Source organism: Enoplosus armatus, chromosome 22 (assembly GCF_043641665.1).
Source record: "Enoplosus armatus isolate fEnoArm2 chromosome 22, fEnoArm2.hap1, whole genome shotgun sequence".
Lineage (NCBI taxonomy): Eukaryota > Metazoa > Chordata > Actinopteri > Centrarchiformes > Enoplosidae > Enoplosus > Enoplosus armatus.
Window position 1 is genome coordinate 2037501 of NC_092201.1, and position 16928 is coordinate 2054428.

General features: G+C 43.2%; 2 protein-coding genes across 3 annotated transcripts in view; one reads left to right on the top strand and one right to left on the bottom strand.

Moving 5' to 3' along the window:
* The window catches only part of rab3ip (RAB3A interacting protein (rabin3)), a 10958-nt gene extending 4531 nt beyond the window's left edge, over positions 1-6427 (bottom strand). The window contains exons 1-6 of the mRNA XM_070929054.1: positions 6326-6427; positions 2800-2922; positions 1719-1835; positions 1182-1348; positions 474-645; positions 1-28 (exon numbers count right to left, since the gene is read on the bottom strand). The exon at positions 1-28 is cut by the window's left edge and continues 68 nt beyond it. Coding sequence (XP_070785155.1) covers positions 1-28; positions 474-645; positions 1182-1348; positions 1719-1808 — 457 coding nt within the window. The 5' untranslated portion in view covers positions 1809-1835; positions 2800-2922; positions 6326-6427. The remainder of the gene's footprint in view (positions 29-473; positions 646-1181; positions 1349-1718; positions 1836-2799; positions 2923-6325) is intronic.
* Positions 6428-7945: 1518 nt separating this feature from the next.
* Positions 7946-16412, top strand: LOC139305046 (specifically androgen-regulated gene protein). Of its 2 annotated transcripts, XM_070928987.1 has the most exons (5): positions 7946-8062; positions 8959-9045; positions 9244-9457; positions 11734-12049; positions 12577-16412. In XM_070928987.1, the coding sequence occupies exons 3-5, from the start codon at positions 9344-9346 to the stop codon at positions 14073-14075; spliced, it is 1929 nt and encodes a 642-aa protein (XP_070785088.1). In that variant the 5' UTR covers positions 7946-8062; positions 8959-9045; positions 9244-9343; the 3' UTR covers positions 14076-16412. The 2 variants fall into 2 exon arrangements, with proteins under 2 accessions (XP_070785088.1, XP_070785087.1); XM_070928986.1 differs by lacking the exon at positions 8959-9045.
* The last annotated feature ends 516 nt before the right edge of the window (positions 16413-16928 follow it).

Here is a 16928-nt window from a genome sequence, read left to right on the forward strand (position 1 = left end):
CACACTCCTCATCCTTCAACAGCAGCTCCTTCCACACACACACACACACACACACACACACACACACACACACACACACACACACACACACACACACACACACACACAGAAAACAACACAACAGAAAACCGCCAAATGAACAAATGAAAGTTAAATCATAACATGGCAACAACAAACATGAACAGATGAAGAAATTAAAATCAGTGAAATATGTTTGAGGACTAAAACATCATCTCATCTGAAATACAAACAAATTTACAAAAAATAATAATAATAATAAAAAAAAAAGAAAAGAAATTAAAATCAAATATTAAATGACGTCAATCTAAATAATGAGCGGTGTGGAGGGATGTAGTGAAGTCTCACACACACACACACACACACACAAACACACTCACATTCATCCTCCAGGTTAAGACCGTGTGTGTGTGTGTGTGTGTGTGTGTGTGTGTGTGTGTGTGTGTGTGTCCTACCCTCTGGGCCTTGGCCAGCTCCTCCTTCAGCCTCTCGTATCCTTTCTCTCGGACCTCCATCACCGACGGGCTGCGCAGCCGCGACAGGCTGTCGCTCAGAGCGCTGCACTCCTCCCCGTCCTCTCCAGACAGGAAGTTGCCCTCGGCCGACTCCGCCTCCTGGCCTGGCACGCTGTGCAGGGTAACCATGGAAACAACAGCTGAGTGAGTGTTAAGTCACGCAGTCAGTCTGGCTGCTGTTCTTTCACGAGCCAAAATCCTTTCACTTGCAGGTTTGATCAATATTATACAATTATACAATTACTCTCATTGGCGATTATTCTCTCGATTCCTTCATCAATCATTTGGTCCATAAAATGACGGGAAAATTGTGAAAAATCCCATCGCAATTTCTCAGAACCTGGTTTTGTGTGAAAACTTGCAAAAAGAAATAGTCCAAACCTCAAACCTATTCAGTTAGCAATGATGTCAAACAGCAGAAAATCAGAAAATCCTCACATTTGAAATGTTGTCCCCAACAGTTAACCAGCAAATCTATAGACATTAATCCCACTAACATCCTCTAATTGTGAATTGTCATTATTTAACAACAATGGACATTTGGATCTGTACTAAATGTCACACGTCACGGTGCGTATGATTAAAGTCTGATGAGGTCCAGGCTGAAAGGCAGAGGGAGGAACATGTGGACTGACGTGTTTTCTTTACCTTCCATTGTGGCTGTGCCGCGGCGTGGAGTACACCGGCTGCGTGGGGAGCTGGTCGGCCCGCAGGGAGGTGGGTCGGCCGGTGGGGGGCGCTCCCAGGGAGTGGGTGCGGTACAGAGAGGTGGGCGGGGTGCTGTGACGGACAGGGGGGCGCTGCTCCGCTTGGTTCTGCAGGATGACACGTTGAAAGTTAACAGAGTGATATTTGGGAAACACTCAAGGTCCTGGAAGGAGTTCTGCTGGGGGGGTATCAGGGAGGGTTTCAGGGACGGGATGAATGATGGAGGCAGGGTGGTAAAAAATGGCTGACCGTTTTCATATTTTCTGGGTTTGCACATTAATTTTTTCAAGTTGGCAAGAGACCGCTACAGAAATAATGAACATTTTTGGAGGAGAAGTTGATAAAAGTGCACCAGAGAACCTGAGAGAAGCCCAAAGACCGCAGCATAACACATTCATCTCTCTTCATGATACAGGGCAAACATCCTAAAACGTGCTGAATAATGGATCTCCGCCTGCAGGTGAGCGTTCGACCTACCTGAAGGTCGGGTGTGGTGGGTGAGGCCAAGTTCACCTCATGGAACCCCTCCAGAGTTTCGGCATTGCTCTGACCGCTGCTGCAGGCCATAGCAGCTGCTCTCAGACATCATACGCTCTGCAGACGGCACACACAGCTGTTAGTGTGTTTATGAAATGTATTATAATTCAAAATATTGTATAACAGTGAGTCACACAAGACTGAAAGCTGCTTGCCTTCTCCAGACTACAGACGGAGAATCTGAGACTGACAGCGAGGGGGGGGGGGACAAAAGGCTTCAAAGCTTTGTTTGTTGTTGCGGTAAACAGCAACAAATCAGCACTCATCAATCAAAAGTTTGTCATCAATGCTCCTCAGCACAGAAACACACAAGTCATCAAGTCACTCATCAGTGACGTGTTCGGTGCTGGAGAGTTGTGACTGCCCCCTGCTGGACTTTAGGAGGAGCTCTGAGAAATTCATCATCATCCAAATACCACCAAAATAAACAACACCAAGATGATGGTTTATGTATCTGAATTACTATATTCTAAAGACTGTTGTGGTCAATCAGATGACTTATTTATTAATTTTCCTTTAGCTAATTAGTGTTTTTTTGTGACGTAAACTGAGCTGAAGTCTCTGAGTCGCCAACAGAAATAATGTGTCACTACCTGCAGCCGACATCTTAAACAGCTTAGCAGCTTAAAATCATGTTTAGGATTAGGAATGTGGCAAAGTCATGAGGAATAAAAGGTGATAAAACAATGTTAGTATATATTTATATTTTTTTTAAGCTGTTAAAGAGGCCCAGAGGTCTCCAGGACGCCAAACAGAACACAGGGTTAAAACAAACGGACTCTTTTGATTGTTAGACTTGAGTTTTAAGGATTCATCACATTGTTGGGCTGCTAGATCGTTATGCAGGTGGGTGAACAGCGTCTGTCAGGTTTCAGTTGTATAAAAAGATGAGTTTAATCTGTTGTACATCATTTCACAGAAGTTCACATTCATGTAACTTCTCATAGAATCAGCAGCAGTCAGAGTGAGTGTGTGTGTGTGTGTGTGTGTGTGTGTGTGTGTGTGTGTGTGTTCATTGTACCATAGTGCAGCGGTGGATGGAGAGGCTGGCAGGATCGATGGAGGCTCGCAGAGTCAGAGAAAACCAGGACGGTCTACAGGTGAACAAGTGACTCAGCAGACAGACCGACAAGTAAAGACTGTCCTTCACCCGAGAGAGAGACAGACACAGAGACAGACAGACAGACAGAGAGAGAGACATAATTAAGTTTTTATAGCTGATACTTTGATACTATAGGCTTATGTGAGGAAATAAAAATGCAACATCTACATCAAACACCTGCAGATAATATCGGGTCTAAATCTTACAAAGGCTCCATATGCAGCACGTTTCACTGCAACACCGTCAACTGGATCACTGTAAAGCAGACTGGACTCTGGCTTCAGTTTCAGGGTCAAACTCCAGCAGACGGTCTCTGAACTTCCTGTTTCCGTCTGTCTGACACCTCCTCTTGTTTTGAGCGAGACAGACGACATCAAATCTATTTTCATACCAGAGATTCTCCATCATCATCATCATCACCATCTTGTTCTTGAAATAATCTGTGATTCTTTGTTTCTGCGTGTCCGTGTTGTTAAGTTACCTTTTGTTTTGCCTGCCTCAGCAGGGTGTTTTAACGGCACACCGGTCCCACCTGCCTGGTGTGTTTCTGTGTGTGTGTGTGTGTGTTAAGTGGGTGTGTCACCCACTGAGCATATATACAATAGCTGAATGCAGCAACTTTCTCATGAAGACAAATAAAGATGGTGTGACTCACAAAAACTTTACGTCACTCCTTCAGTTTATTTAAAAGTCTAGCTGAAGAGCAAAGTCTGTGTTTTTACATCAGTATCATTATGTCAACGTCCCACATTCTTCTGTCAAATAATGTCTACAGACACGCCTATAAAGGTTTCAACCAATTAAAAGTGTTTATAGACTTAATCCCTCCTCAATCAAGTGTCAAGCACACGTCAATCTGCTACCAAACAATCCTCAGACTTGATGCTTGTTTGAGACGATGAATCCATCACAATTAACATGCAGTCGTGTTATTGTTTTGGTCAAAGTTTCATTGTTGTTGTTGTTGTTGTTGTGTAGAAATGCAGCTGACAGCAGAGACTGGTGGTGCATTCAAGGACAATCTGACGACGGCAGCTAAACGGCTTCTTCACTTCTTCAATGCAAATAGTTCTGAGTCAATTTGCTTATAAATGTTGGTTTTGGTATTTTCATGGGATTTGTTGACAATATCAAAAAACACATCACATACAGCTCAGAAAGAGCCCGACTAGAAAAGTCTGAAATTATTATTTAAATCAGAAACTATCTGAACAAAGAATGCATAAAAATAAGATCACAAATGTGACCAGATATTTGATGCCAGCAGTGTAAACATATACTTCAGTCAGCGCCGAAAAGGTTTGAGGTTCAACGCCCTGACGACTCGGCAGAACACAAAATCATGGACAGACAATAACTAAATGAAACTTAGCACAATTATTAATATTGACGCATTTAAACAGGTTGATATTAAGTCTAGTTTATAAGTGCAAAAACACAGATAGTCAACACATATACACACACGCGCCCAGGATGTATTATACATGATGATGGACACTAAGCTACACACACACACACACACACACACACACACACACACACACACAGATAGAAACAGTCAGGTGACAGCATCGCACCTGTCAGTCAAACCCAGGTGTAATCCCACCCACACAACCCCCCCCCATCCCCCCTGCCCCCTCTGCCCCGTCTCCATGGAGACCAGTCCTGGCGAGCCCATGGTAACCTGACACGCTGAGGGATGCTGGGTAAGGATCCAGTTACTCCGCCCGCCCGGTAAAGGCTCATCCCGGCTGTTTACAGGGTGGTTCAACATTACGTGATCCGAAACACTGAGGACTCAACCAAAAAGCTGAACTGACGTGGAAACACTTAAAGTCAGCTGAATGATGGTTTTGGGTTCCCTGAGGGGGAAAGACGTCCCCAAAATACTTGTATGACTTGCTGTTTTTCTCTGATTCTAAATATCTTTTAGTTTTGGACTGTTGGTCAGACAAAACAAGCAACTTTTTTTTGACATTTCATGGACTAAATGTTGCCGTTAACCTGAGTACTTTGTTTATTTGTGTAGGTATGTTTGTATTGTATGTAAACATGTATGTATGGTAATTTTTTATGAATTAGTTGTATTTACTATTGACTGCTGTCTGCAAGCCAAATTTAAACCAAAGCTTTAGCCTACTACTCATAATCCTACTACAAATAATCAATGAATCAAAACAGCAATCGCTAGATTAATTGATAATGAAAGTAGTTGCTTCCTTAATAAATACAAAATCTATACTGTCTAAATTATTGAGCAAGCTGTAATTAAAAACAAACAAACTCTGTCATTAAAGTGTTTGTCTCATGTTCCTCAGTGGAACACATTACATTACTCGATATTTGAAATTATCTGTACTCATATCATGATGTTGATGATTCGCGATGGTCACCGAACATTAAAGATACTAACTGTTTATTTTGGTGAAACCTGAAACTAAGCTTTGCACAAGAACTGCAGCGTGTGCAACAAACAGCTTCTAACTCAGTTTACACTGACAACAGCTCCTCTGTTCATTCACATGATTTCCAGCTAAAACGCTAGCTGGACGTGCAGCCTGCTGAAGCTGATTATGACGTTATGTGTATGCTGACAGGCTCGAGTTATATTAGCATGCTCATATGACTCAAACACTACGGACAGGCTGCGTTTTAAAGCAGGAATGTACCTGTTTCAGGGTGCAGTGACAGCTAGCACTGGGTTAGCCGCGGCTAGCATGTGTGATATTAGCAAGCGGGCTAACGTGCTAGCAACTATTTAACAGGGGGCTACCGTTAATAAGCTAACGGGTGTTATGTGACACTGCACCCATGAAAGATGCATGAAAGCTGCGTTTTCGCGGTGTGCCCGGTTGGGTTTCGTTGCTGTATCGAGCTAATAACGATTTGCACGACATCAGCTAACGTAACATCAGGTTAATTCAGAGGAGAGATTCAGCCTTGCTGTTAGCTAGCTGCGCCGGTTATGTTAGAAAAACAGGAATAAACCCAATGACAACATAGAAGCAGTTACAAAAACAACGCATCTGTGGCTCTCATCCAAAATGTTAGCGTTAATATATATCTGTTATTCGTATGCTGGCGGATTACTGATGAGGGGGGAAGCCCTGCTTCCATTATCGACCACCGCACAAAGCCCGACCACGGCCAGCTAATTTTGCTGATATTACAAGAAACAAGGGGATGTATCATTAATAAATGTGACTTTAATACCGGAAAGTATGTTTAAACACTGACAGTCAGTGTGTGTTGTGGCTTGGTTGCGAGGAAATGGGAGGAATAGTGCGACAGACGGTTCAGTGTCCGATAACGGGCGCATCAACTTGACGGTGCATTCGCATGTAGCTACGCTAGCTAGCGGGTTTAGCAAGTTTTCCTTAACTTAGCTAAGCATAATAATAACAACAGTCACGTTATTAACACGTTAGCTGTGGACTCACCGGACCTCTGTGTGGACAGCAGCCGGGCCGGTCGGTCTTCCTCCCGGTAACGTGCAGAAACCAACCCGTCAAACAAACAAACGGACACACTGGAGCTGTTGTTGACGCAGACCGGAGCAGGTTACTCCAACTGACGGGAGGTGCGTTCAGGGACCACTGGGAAACTAGCAAATATTCATGTATAAGCGAATTAGACGACGGTGGAGGAAGTATTCAGATCTTTTACTTAAGTAAAAGTACCACACTGTAAAATTAAATTAAATATTAAATATTTAACATTGAAAATGTTACTTGAGTAGAAGTATGTAAGTATAAGCAGGAAAATGTACTTAAAGTAGTACAAGTAAAAGTACTCAATGTAGAAAACCATTGTTACATATATGCTATTACATATTATTATTAAATTAATGTAAAAGCAGGACTTTACTGTTGTAGTTGGTCGAGGTGCAGCTCATTTTGAACTATTTGTATCAGACTTCAACTAATGGTTATTTTCATTATGGACATTTAATTTGACTGGGTTCAGCTCATGTAGTATCTTTGCCTCTCCTTCAACTCTCCTGTGGAGACTTTTGTTTTTGTCCTGCTGAATGTCCATGTCCATGCACATGAGGTATTATAGTATTAAAGAGTGTAATGCAGAGACATCAAATATTATACTAAACTATAAATTAGAGCCTGGGTGACAGTGACCTTTGATCTCTGGTCACTTCCATACAGTTGACATGTTCACGTTTTGTTTTTCTGAGCATCTAATTGAGTCCTTCTCGTCCATGGCTACATCCCCATCTACACTTTAAGAGGAACGTTGTTTATTAAAAGATCCTGTATCCACATGTCATCGTATTCACCACAGCCTGCACAATATGAAGGAATGAGCTACCAGGCTGCAGCCAGCAGGGGGCGTCCAAAACAAACAAATTAAAGTATTTAAGTACATTCCCTGACTTTCTTTGTTGTAAAAGGAGTCTGTACTGAACATTGTTTCAACGTTTGCCAAATTAATTGATGAATTTATTTAAATAATGGCTCCTGACAGTGATATGATAACATTATGTTATCATATTATTATTGGAGCATTAAATAGTAAGCACTGTTATTATTTGGTGGCAAGTTAAAGGAGAGCTAATATGTAGATGCGGAAAATAAATAACATCGTAAGCCAATGGTCCACTTTCCCTGAACAAATGCCAAAATAGTATTTCTTTGCATTTCAACCCACAAAGTTAAAGTAACACAAATAAAAGGGACAAGTTGTGTTGTGGCAAGATTTTCATACCTCAGACTGAAATCTTGATTCAACTGGACAGACCCAGAAGAAGAAACAATCTTCTGGGTTTATCCAGTCAAACGGAAAAACAAAAAGTTAAATGTCCCACTGTTCCTGAACCCATCCTAGTGAAACTGAGGTGGGTGTGTGAGCGGGATGACTTTCCACTGTGTCACTATAGTCACCTCCCGACACTTGTTCACACACCTGAATGAGAGCACACGCACGCACACACACACACACACACACACACACACACACACACACACACCCTCCTACAGGCTGTGGGTGGAGTCTCCTCGCGGCTTTAACTGCTGCGTGACGTGCCGCCGTGGTGTCATTACGCACACGGAGCTCACCAAGAGCGCATGAGGAGCGCGCGACGCAGCTGGACCCTGCTGATGCTGGCTGCTGAAGGAAACACCACCGGCCCGTCGCCGACTATAAGATGCCCGATCTGTGCAGATGTTGGGTAAATTTACTTTTACTCGCATTTCTTCCAGGTGTTAAGTGAATTACGGGTCTTGTATTAACTCTTGGAAAAGTCACTATATTATCTCTATGAAGGTCCTGCGGGTACTTCCAGTAACGCTGACAGTATTCACTATTACAGTTCTGCTGTATTTATCTCACAATGTGAATCTACATAAACAAATATGGGCCTATATATTGAAAAATATGATGTTGAATGATAAAATGCAGCTAAATATACAGACTGTAAGATTGTATGAGGAAATGTTAAGACCTTGCATCATCTGTTTTTTCTTCATATAGAACATATTTTTTTTGCAGTATATAAAAAGTAGAAATATGTGGTGTAACCTTGAATTGAATCCTACATTTGAAAGTATTTATGAGCTGTGATCAGATTATTTGAGTATTGTTTGAGGTAAAACTATCCAGTATCTTTTCTTGTAACGGGGTCAAAATATATAGATACATAAATCGGTTTTGGTGAAAAACCCAAAGAAAATCTAAAAATAAGAAACTTGGGTCAAAGTAACACATCGTCTTGTGTTTGATGAGTGAGCCACGGGGCTAAATTACACCCAGTAACACTAAAGCTGAGTTAAAATGGGCCATAATTGTTATTATTTTTTGTTTAATTGGAGAGACAAAAGATTAAAAATGACACAGTGAAATGACGATCTAGATGCTGTTTGGGTGAATAGCCCGAAACCCCCCCACTAACATTGGGTTTGATTGGTGACCTCATGGTTTACTGGGTTTAATGGATTTTTATTTCTCTAAAGTTGTGAATGAAGACAACATTTTCACAACCGTCTACAACTATTTTTTCTTGTTATCTCAGTTTATATTTTTTGGCTTCGAGCCTCAACAAGGAACTTTTTTTTTTCCTTTTATCAGAACAGCGTTAGAGAGGAATGTGTTCATTGGTTTCGGCTTCAGGAGCCTGTTTTACAGCTACCTGTTCCAGGTTAACTGGTCCTTCAGGTGTGTCTCTCTGCTGCCATGCTGAGTGGTAAACTTTACATTGACTCAATACTTTAAGTACATTTTAATGATTCACTTTTGTACTTGAGTATGATTTTGAATGCAGGACTTTAACGTTCACTGACTTGACTTCCTGCGGTCAGTTGAAGCCGACAGGGTCGTGTTGTCTGACGCCTCGTCCCTCCTCTGTGTCTCCAGACTCTCGTTGAAAAGAAGATTAGCTGATCCTTCAGAGCAAGACCGGATGTGATTCTCGTTTTATCGTAGTGCCGCCCAGGAACACCGGACCCTCCATGAGATGTCCAAATGCCAGCTGACCTCTGAGCCTCGCACCATGGACCTCCATCTGCAGGCCAACCCTCACCTCCACTACGGGGTCAACGGGGGCGCTGGACAGAACTCCAGGCCAGGCGTAAGTATTTGAAAACCATCAATCTTCTTACTTTGTCATTTCAGAGGGTAGAACATCTTATTTATATGTAGATCCTTGCAGAAACAGCCTAATTCAAATGTAAAAGTGAGACCTGGAGCATCAAAGATTACAATAAGTGAGCTTTAGAAGTGCTGGCAGGCAGACTTTGTTTTCTTTGGACAGAGCCAGGCTAACTGTTTCCCCCTGGTTCCAGTCTTTATGCTAAGCTAAGCTAACCAGCTGATGGCCTCATATGTAGCTTAAAGTTATGAGAGTGGTATCAATCTCTTCATCCAGCTCTCGGCCAAAAGTTCGAACTATTCCTATAAGTTTCTTTTAGATAATTACCGACCAGAATAAACGAGCAAATAAAGCTGGTCTACTCTTGTTAGAGTTGGTGCTATATAGTTTTACAGGTTTGCATAATTACACAAAGATTTGTTTGCTGAACCGGAGTATAGAGTCGTCCTCTTGAACACAGTAAACACACTCAGCGTATCAGATGAACAGCTGATTATTCAAACTGCACTTCACCCTGACTGAGGCTCTGTGCTGTGTTTACACAATGCACCCAGTCATCACAGACGCTGAGAAATTACACCTGCTTAACAACTTAATCCCTTCGCATGCCTCTGGGATGACATTCATTATCAACCCACAACACAGCCAAACCGGTTCAACTGCAGTTTTCTAGGTCCTGAGCTGCTTCACGACAATAAGCATCATTCACTCCAGCTGAAACCCGCAGATCTGTGTTTATGGCATATTGGTTTCAGTTGGGTGTTGCTGTAGGTGTCTTTGTGTGTAGAGCAAAACAAGGCCCTCAGTAACCGTGTTGTGGCACTTTTCATAACACTGATGTCAGCAACAAACCCCGATTGCCATGTCGACCACGAGCTGAAGGTCATCACCTTGAAATAGCTCAAATAAGCAGCTTCCTTCGGTCTGGTGGCTTTGTAATTGTATGTAAAACACGGCTTGTGAGCAAAACACTTCATAAAGAACTGTAAAGAAAAACTAGTTATTTACTTTGAATTTACTGAATTAGTGCTGAACACTGAGTCAGTCTGCTTATTAATAAATTACTGAGTTATAAGGAATAGTTCAACATTTCGGGAAGTACTCTTACTCGCTTTCTGTCTGAGAGTTAGATAAAAAGAGTAATACCTTTCTCATGTCCACCGCCAGCAGCTGGCTAACTTACCCAGCCTTGTTTCGGCTTGATAATAATGTAATTTTTAACATTATCCATTGATTTGACAAAATATTATTAAATGAACGTCCACTTAACCAGATTTCCTGGAGCTTCCCACTGTTTTAATGAGTGAATGGAGTTATGGAGGTGGTTGAAAGCTCCAGAAAAGGCTAGAAAGTGGAATTTGAGTTGAGATTGTACTTTTACTCGTAATGTAGAAGTTTTTCTTTGTGGCTCTAATTCTTAAATGACAGCAGTCCTTCTTCCAGCGCTGCTTATTGTTACAGGGGATTACCTATTCCCTACAGCCATGTGCTTTGGCTTAAATAGGTGGATTCGATTTTTATCTGGACTGAAAAGACCTCAAAGTGAAGCAGCAAAATCAATAGTCACCGAGTGTTGTTACTGGAGAGCCCATTGTGTCATTTTTCAGTGGCAGCACTGTGTAAAGCAGGACAGGTAGCCCAGGAGGTGAAGCACAGACGGGGAGGGGCGAGGAGGGAGGGGCAGTCCTCCAACAGGAGAGAGGGGCGTTTGAGCTAAATATAGGGTGGGAAAGAAGTTTTGGAGGGTTGGGATGGAGGAACAAACAGGCCTGTGTTCACCCTGTACACATGACTACTGTATGAGAGAGTCATTTGAAACATGGGGTTCAATAATGAAGAGGAAAAGTCAAATCTGGAGCCTTCTTGCACCAACAAAAATCTAATCAAATCAACTGTGCTGTCTTGTCACTTATATATCGCCATAGATACTAAAGCTCACTTTGTCCAGCTGGTAATCCAGGACCACATGCACTTTCTTTTACTAAAGTTCTTGAAAACAAATATAATCCAGTGGACTTCAAGTCTAGTTCCTTCTTCAACCCTTTAAGTCAGTCTAGAAATCCAAAATGTCTCTTTCTAAAGTAGCAACTCCTTCAAATCTCCCCTCTCTCTGTAGTATTAAGAGCAAATATTGTTATTGTAAAAAGATGTTTTGTTTACTTGTGGTAATTCATAAGTAACACCATCCTGATGAAGATGAAAATGTCTGGTGAATAAAGCATGTACCTCGATGTTAACTGTCTCTTGGCTTACAGGGAGATGAAGCGCTGCAGTTTCTGAGCCAGGAGGAGCAGGAGTGCCTCCAGTTCTTTGAGAAGACCATTGACTCGTTGGAGGAGAGTCTGGAGGAGAACGACCGGAGGCCTGGGCAGGTGAATCCCCCCGCAAGCAGCAGGGGTCCTGTCGAACAGGTGGCTGGACCCCCAACCTCGAGTCCCAACCCCAGAGCCATTGTGTCCTCACTCCTGGCCGGAACTCCCAGTTCCAAAGACCAGGATATTATAGACTTGGTCCGCCCAGGACCGGACTTGGTTCAGTCCAGAGACCCGATCTTCAGTCCCACCAGTCCAGGTAACGTACAGCAATCGGTTCTTTTACACAGGGCTGTACAGGGCCAGGATTCTGGAAAGTGAAGCAGATATTTCAAGAAAATATGTCTATGGAAACTGCTCAACTCAACTAACTCAAAAAACTGTTTTCGCTGTAATGAGCATCATATTTTCTTTCCAGGAAACTTCCTAGAAAAAATTATTAGTAAAACACAGACCCGTAAAATAAAGTGTTCCCAACATAAAGGTCTAAATGTAGTTTCAAAGCCGTCCTCACACTGACAAGGAATCAAATTTGGGTGTAGAAATACAGACTCCTTTATTTATTTCTTGGCCTGTAGTCACTTCAATATACTAAGTCTAGAACTACTGGAATCAGCCTGTGAAATACTCACCATGATACGTTTTCAATTGTATAGTAACTGCCCCCAGGTTAAAAACTAAAACCCCCAAAGATATGACTTCAGTGTCCTCAACAGTAACTGCCGTGGAGGGGACTGAAGCTTGTAGTCTTTCCCAGATTTTCACTTTGTAATTTGTTCTTCCCAGATTTTCAGAGCATGGTGCCGATCCCTGAAAGCCACTTTGAGATAAAGCCGAGGCGTGATCTGGTGGACAGCTTGCCTTCAGAGTACAACCCTCCCCTACCAAGCGGCAGCTATGGGCCGACAGACAGCCACTCTTCCTACCACCCTCCAGGCTGTATCCCCACCCCCGTCCTGATTGCCCAGAAGATAGCCGAGAACCAGGCAGGTGGAACTTCTAACTTCCAGCCCTCCTCACTCCTCCGCCGTTCCAGCCTGGATTCTGAAAAGCCACCGAGCTACAGCGGCGATCTTCCCATTAAACAGGGTCCTCCTACCTCTACTAAGCCTGCCCGCTTTCCTGCTAACATCAGTGTGATCCTTGGCAGCAAGGAGCACCAGAACCAGTCGCTGGCTAATGTGAACATCGGGGAGAGACGGGCACAGATGCTGGCAAACCTAACGGGAACGTCACACCCTCTGCTGCAGGAAGATCTGCAACCGGCTGTGGAACAGAAGGCTCGAAATATTCCCACTCGCAGCATTTCCTTCAAGGACCCCTCACCAGACAAATCCAGGATGGAGGCCCTGTCTAAGCTGGGCCTGACCAGGAACCGAGCCATGTCCGGGGATATGTCACTCCCCGTCACCCCTAACAGCAGCTCTCTGGATCCCCTCACAGGAGCAGAAACCAGTGCCAAATCTCTGAAGGCCAGTGTTCCCCCAACAACAGAAACCAGCACCAAATTGCCAGAAGCCAACGTTACGACACCACATCAGAGCCAGATTCATGTCGACAAAAAAACAGACATCCTGCGCACAGATTCCCTCAGGAGACATGAAGATAGAAACCCCCAACCGAGCCCCTCACCTCCAGCAGTCACACAGAGCAGCTACTTTCCCCCTCCTCCACCTCCATGTGTCCTCCCTCCACCCGAGGTGACCTCGATGGAATTTAACAGCTACGGAGGGAAATCTATCGTGGTCAACCCTATTTCCTCCAGGAGCGAACCCCCTACCTCTCCAACTAGCCATGAACCCAAAATCCTCCCCCCTGTGCTGGCTAACCCCAGCGAGTTCAACCCCTATGGAGGAAAGACCAAAGTCATGAACCCGGCTCCTGCAGCCGTGACCAGGAGCGACCTCCCTGACATCCTCAGTTCCCATATCAACAAGAGTCAACCCTTGCCCGCCAAATCAGAGCCGCTACCCACCGAGCTTAACAATTACAGAGGAAAGAGCCGAACCATCAACCCCTCCACCGGGTTAAATTCTTCAGACAGCCCGTCAAGGAGTTTCAAAGCTCCAGCCCCAACCCCGGCCCCAAAACCTCCTCGGCACTCCTACCACGGAGGCGTTTCTAACCAGAAAGCAGCGCAGCGAGCCTTGTCCCCTGTACACAAGGGGAGGTCCAGCTCCATGTTTCGTCCCCAAGGCATCACCGTGCAGTTTTCTGGACGGGGGGCGACAGACGCATCGCGCAAGGAGGCGTTGAGGAAACTGGGGCTGCTGAAAGACTCTTGATAAACTCTGGAAATGTATTCTTCAGTCTCCACCTCGTCGAGCCTGAATCTCTGGTGTGTACCTGCTGGTGGAGGTGGACTTCTAGAAGTTTCCCCATTTACGTCTGAGTGTGAGGTGTGGCTGGAAAGAGACCTACTTTTACAGGAGGAATGGAACTAGATCTTATGATAGACCTGCACAACCAGTTCTCACTTCCTGGCCATAAAAAACTGACAAACACGTGTGAGACAGTGCAGCTGTTGCACACTTGACACTGTTTCAATGACTTAAGTCTTGACAGATGAACTGCAAACTGCTTTATGTTGCCTCTGATCCAAGACGTTGTATACCTCTGCACGAGATATTTAGGAACAAACTGATGCTGTAAAGAGGAGCATCCTCCCGTCTCACCTTTGCCTTAAGATGCTATTTAGAAAGGGGGCCCAGATTAAAGGTTAAAGTGATTTATACTGGGATTTTATATTTTGGTTTTGTCAAAAGTAAGTCTGGATTATCAATGGGGCACTGACCCTGCATCCCAGAACCTAAAGGGCCCCCCAAAACCCAGGTACGTTATGTGACAGTTAATTTATGGTAATTTTATATATTGCACATTTGTTTCGTTATATGCTAAATATACACAATATAAATTGAAACTTAAGGTTGCTACATAAATTATCTTTCTCTTTCAATTTATAACCCTTATCATTAGCTTTTAAATCAATTTGGGCTTAAAATGGCCACAAACTAACTGATTTCACTGCAAACTTGGGGCATGTTAGTAGTCCAGAATGGGATTGTTTCTGGGGCGCTGGGAAATGGAAATATATGGCCATGTGTGGTCGGTGGGTCGACACGGGGGGGCTGGGCTCTGGCCCTGGTGAAAATGTATGGTTTTAGCTGCAAGAAGATACTCACAACCGCATTTAACAACAAATGAGATCCTCTTGCTACAGTTATAAATATAAAGTAAGGAGAAAAATTAAGACAAAATGCAAATGAGCCCTCACCACATACTCAGAAAAGACCCCCCTCGTTTCTGTATTCAGTTTAAGTTATATTTTTTGTTTTATGGTGTCACTTTCCTTCTAGCAGCTGTCAGCAAAGTGAAATTAATGTTCATACACAGGCTGTGAAGTCTTTATCACCCCTGTTACATGGGAACCTTTTGTGTTTTCACTGGTTTGTTTACCGACTTTGGGCATTTTAGTCAGCGGTGAGTGTGTGTGTGTGTGAGTGTGTGTGTGTGTGTGTGTGTGTGTGTGTGTGTGTGTTTTTCTGTCAGCACTTTGGGGCAAGAACAAAGTTGAAGCCACTTTTCTCCAGAGCAACTTTACTACTTCTGAAATGACCAAAACTATATTGTAAAGAGTAAAAATGTTCTAATGAGGCGTGAATGTGGATATAAAGTGAACAACAGAGGATCCAAGAAACAAGAAGTCACACTCAGTGTCTGTTTTAATTGTTCTGGAAACTAATATCTCCATCGTTTCCAGTAAACGTTCTGGTATAACAATGTTCCAGTGAATAGAGCCTGGTAAAGCTGAGCTGAGCTGGAGGATATTTTTACTCCGTGGACAAACCTCCCACACCAAACCACAGACTGTGGAATGAGTTTGTGGGCAGGACTTTTACTTTTTTACTATGCAGAGGGAATACTTTAAAACTGCTCTTTAGGGATGGGCGAGCACATGGCATTGTACAAAACACAAGCACTAAAACCACAGAGTCTAGAAATACATCCTGGGTTACTTATGTGTTTTTATTCCTTTCAAGCTGTTGTCGATAACTTTGCTGTTTCTGACATTTGCAAGTGTGTTATTTAACTGTTGTAGCAGCATAAGCATGTATGTGTGTATATGTATGTATGTGTGTGTGTGTGTGTGTGTGTGTGTACGTTTACTGTGTTTTATCCAGACTCCGGCCTCTGTAGTTCACCTACAGTAACTTTTGAAGTATATTTTGTTTCGCACTGAAGTACCACGGTACTTCTCCTGTGTGGATATTATTGTGAATTTTGTTTACGGACTCCGGTTCTCTGTAGTTCAGCTACAGTCATTTTGAAGTATCTAATGGTGCATACATACAGTTTATAACTACATTCTGTATAACACAGCCTACTTTATAAGGAAATGTTTCTGCAAAGTGCACAGATCTGCACAGAACAGGGATTTAAAAAGTGCTTCCATGTGTGGTAAATGGGAAGATCAGTGGCCATGTGACAGTTGCTGCTATGGTACAACAGCCTGGTGTACTTTCTGACTTTTTAAATGTCCATATCATAAACTGTATATATACTCTGCTTAATATACCTGATGTTGAATTGTTGTCAATCATTAAACAGAATAATTTAACTTCTTTTTAATTGTTTTTCTTTGATTAACTCTGGAATGTAAAGAATGAACAGGTGCTGTTCAATGATTGGCCACGTCTGTGCAATATTTCACCTGAGTGGAAACAGATTTTACACCTGAAGATCAGTTTACCTGTCGCAAGTAAAGTGGTCTACGAACTACTCAACCTATGACAATGTCTTCGGATGTATCTCTGGTCTGGCTTGAGAGTTGATGATGAGATGACTGATACCACTCTCGTGTCCGCATGGCGATTATGAAGCTACAATCGGCAGCAGGTTAGCTTAGCTTAGCATAAAGATCAGAAACAGCTAGTTTACCACCAGCCCACCAGCACCTCTAAAGCTCAGTTTTACAGGCTTTTGTGTGCCGGACTATTTCTTCGCCAGGACCAGAGGCTTCCTGGAGTCTCTGCTGGTTGCCTAGCAACAGCTCCCAGCCAGCTTCGGATAAACTTTTGAATACACATTTGAAAGACTGCGGATTTTGTCCCCTGTCACTTACATCGAAAGTGCATCAG

What these genes read in the sequence shown, in the direction of transcription:
- LOC139305046 (XM_070928987.1), top strand. Translation starts at nt 9,344, where the DNA reads ATGTCCAAATGCCAGCTGACCTCTGAGCCTCGCACCATGGACCTCCAT. An exon ending in GACAGAACTCCAGGCCAGGC is followed by an intron (nt 9,458 to 11,733) that starts GTAAGTATTTGA and finishes CTTGGCTTACAG; the next exon opens with GGAGATGAAGCGCTGCAGTT. An exon ending in CTTCAGTCCCACCAGTCCAG is followed by an intron (nt 12,050 to 12,576) that starts GTAACGTACAGC and finishes TGTTCTTCCCAG; the next exon opens with ATTTTCAGAGCATGGTGCCG.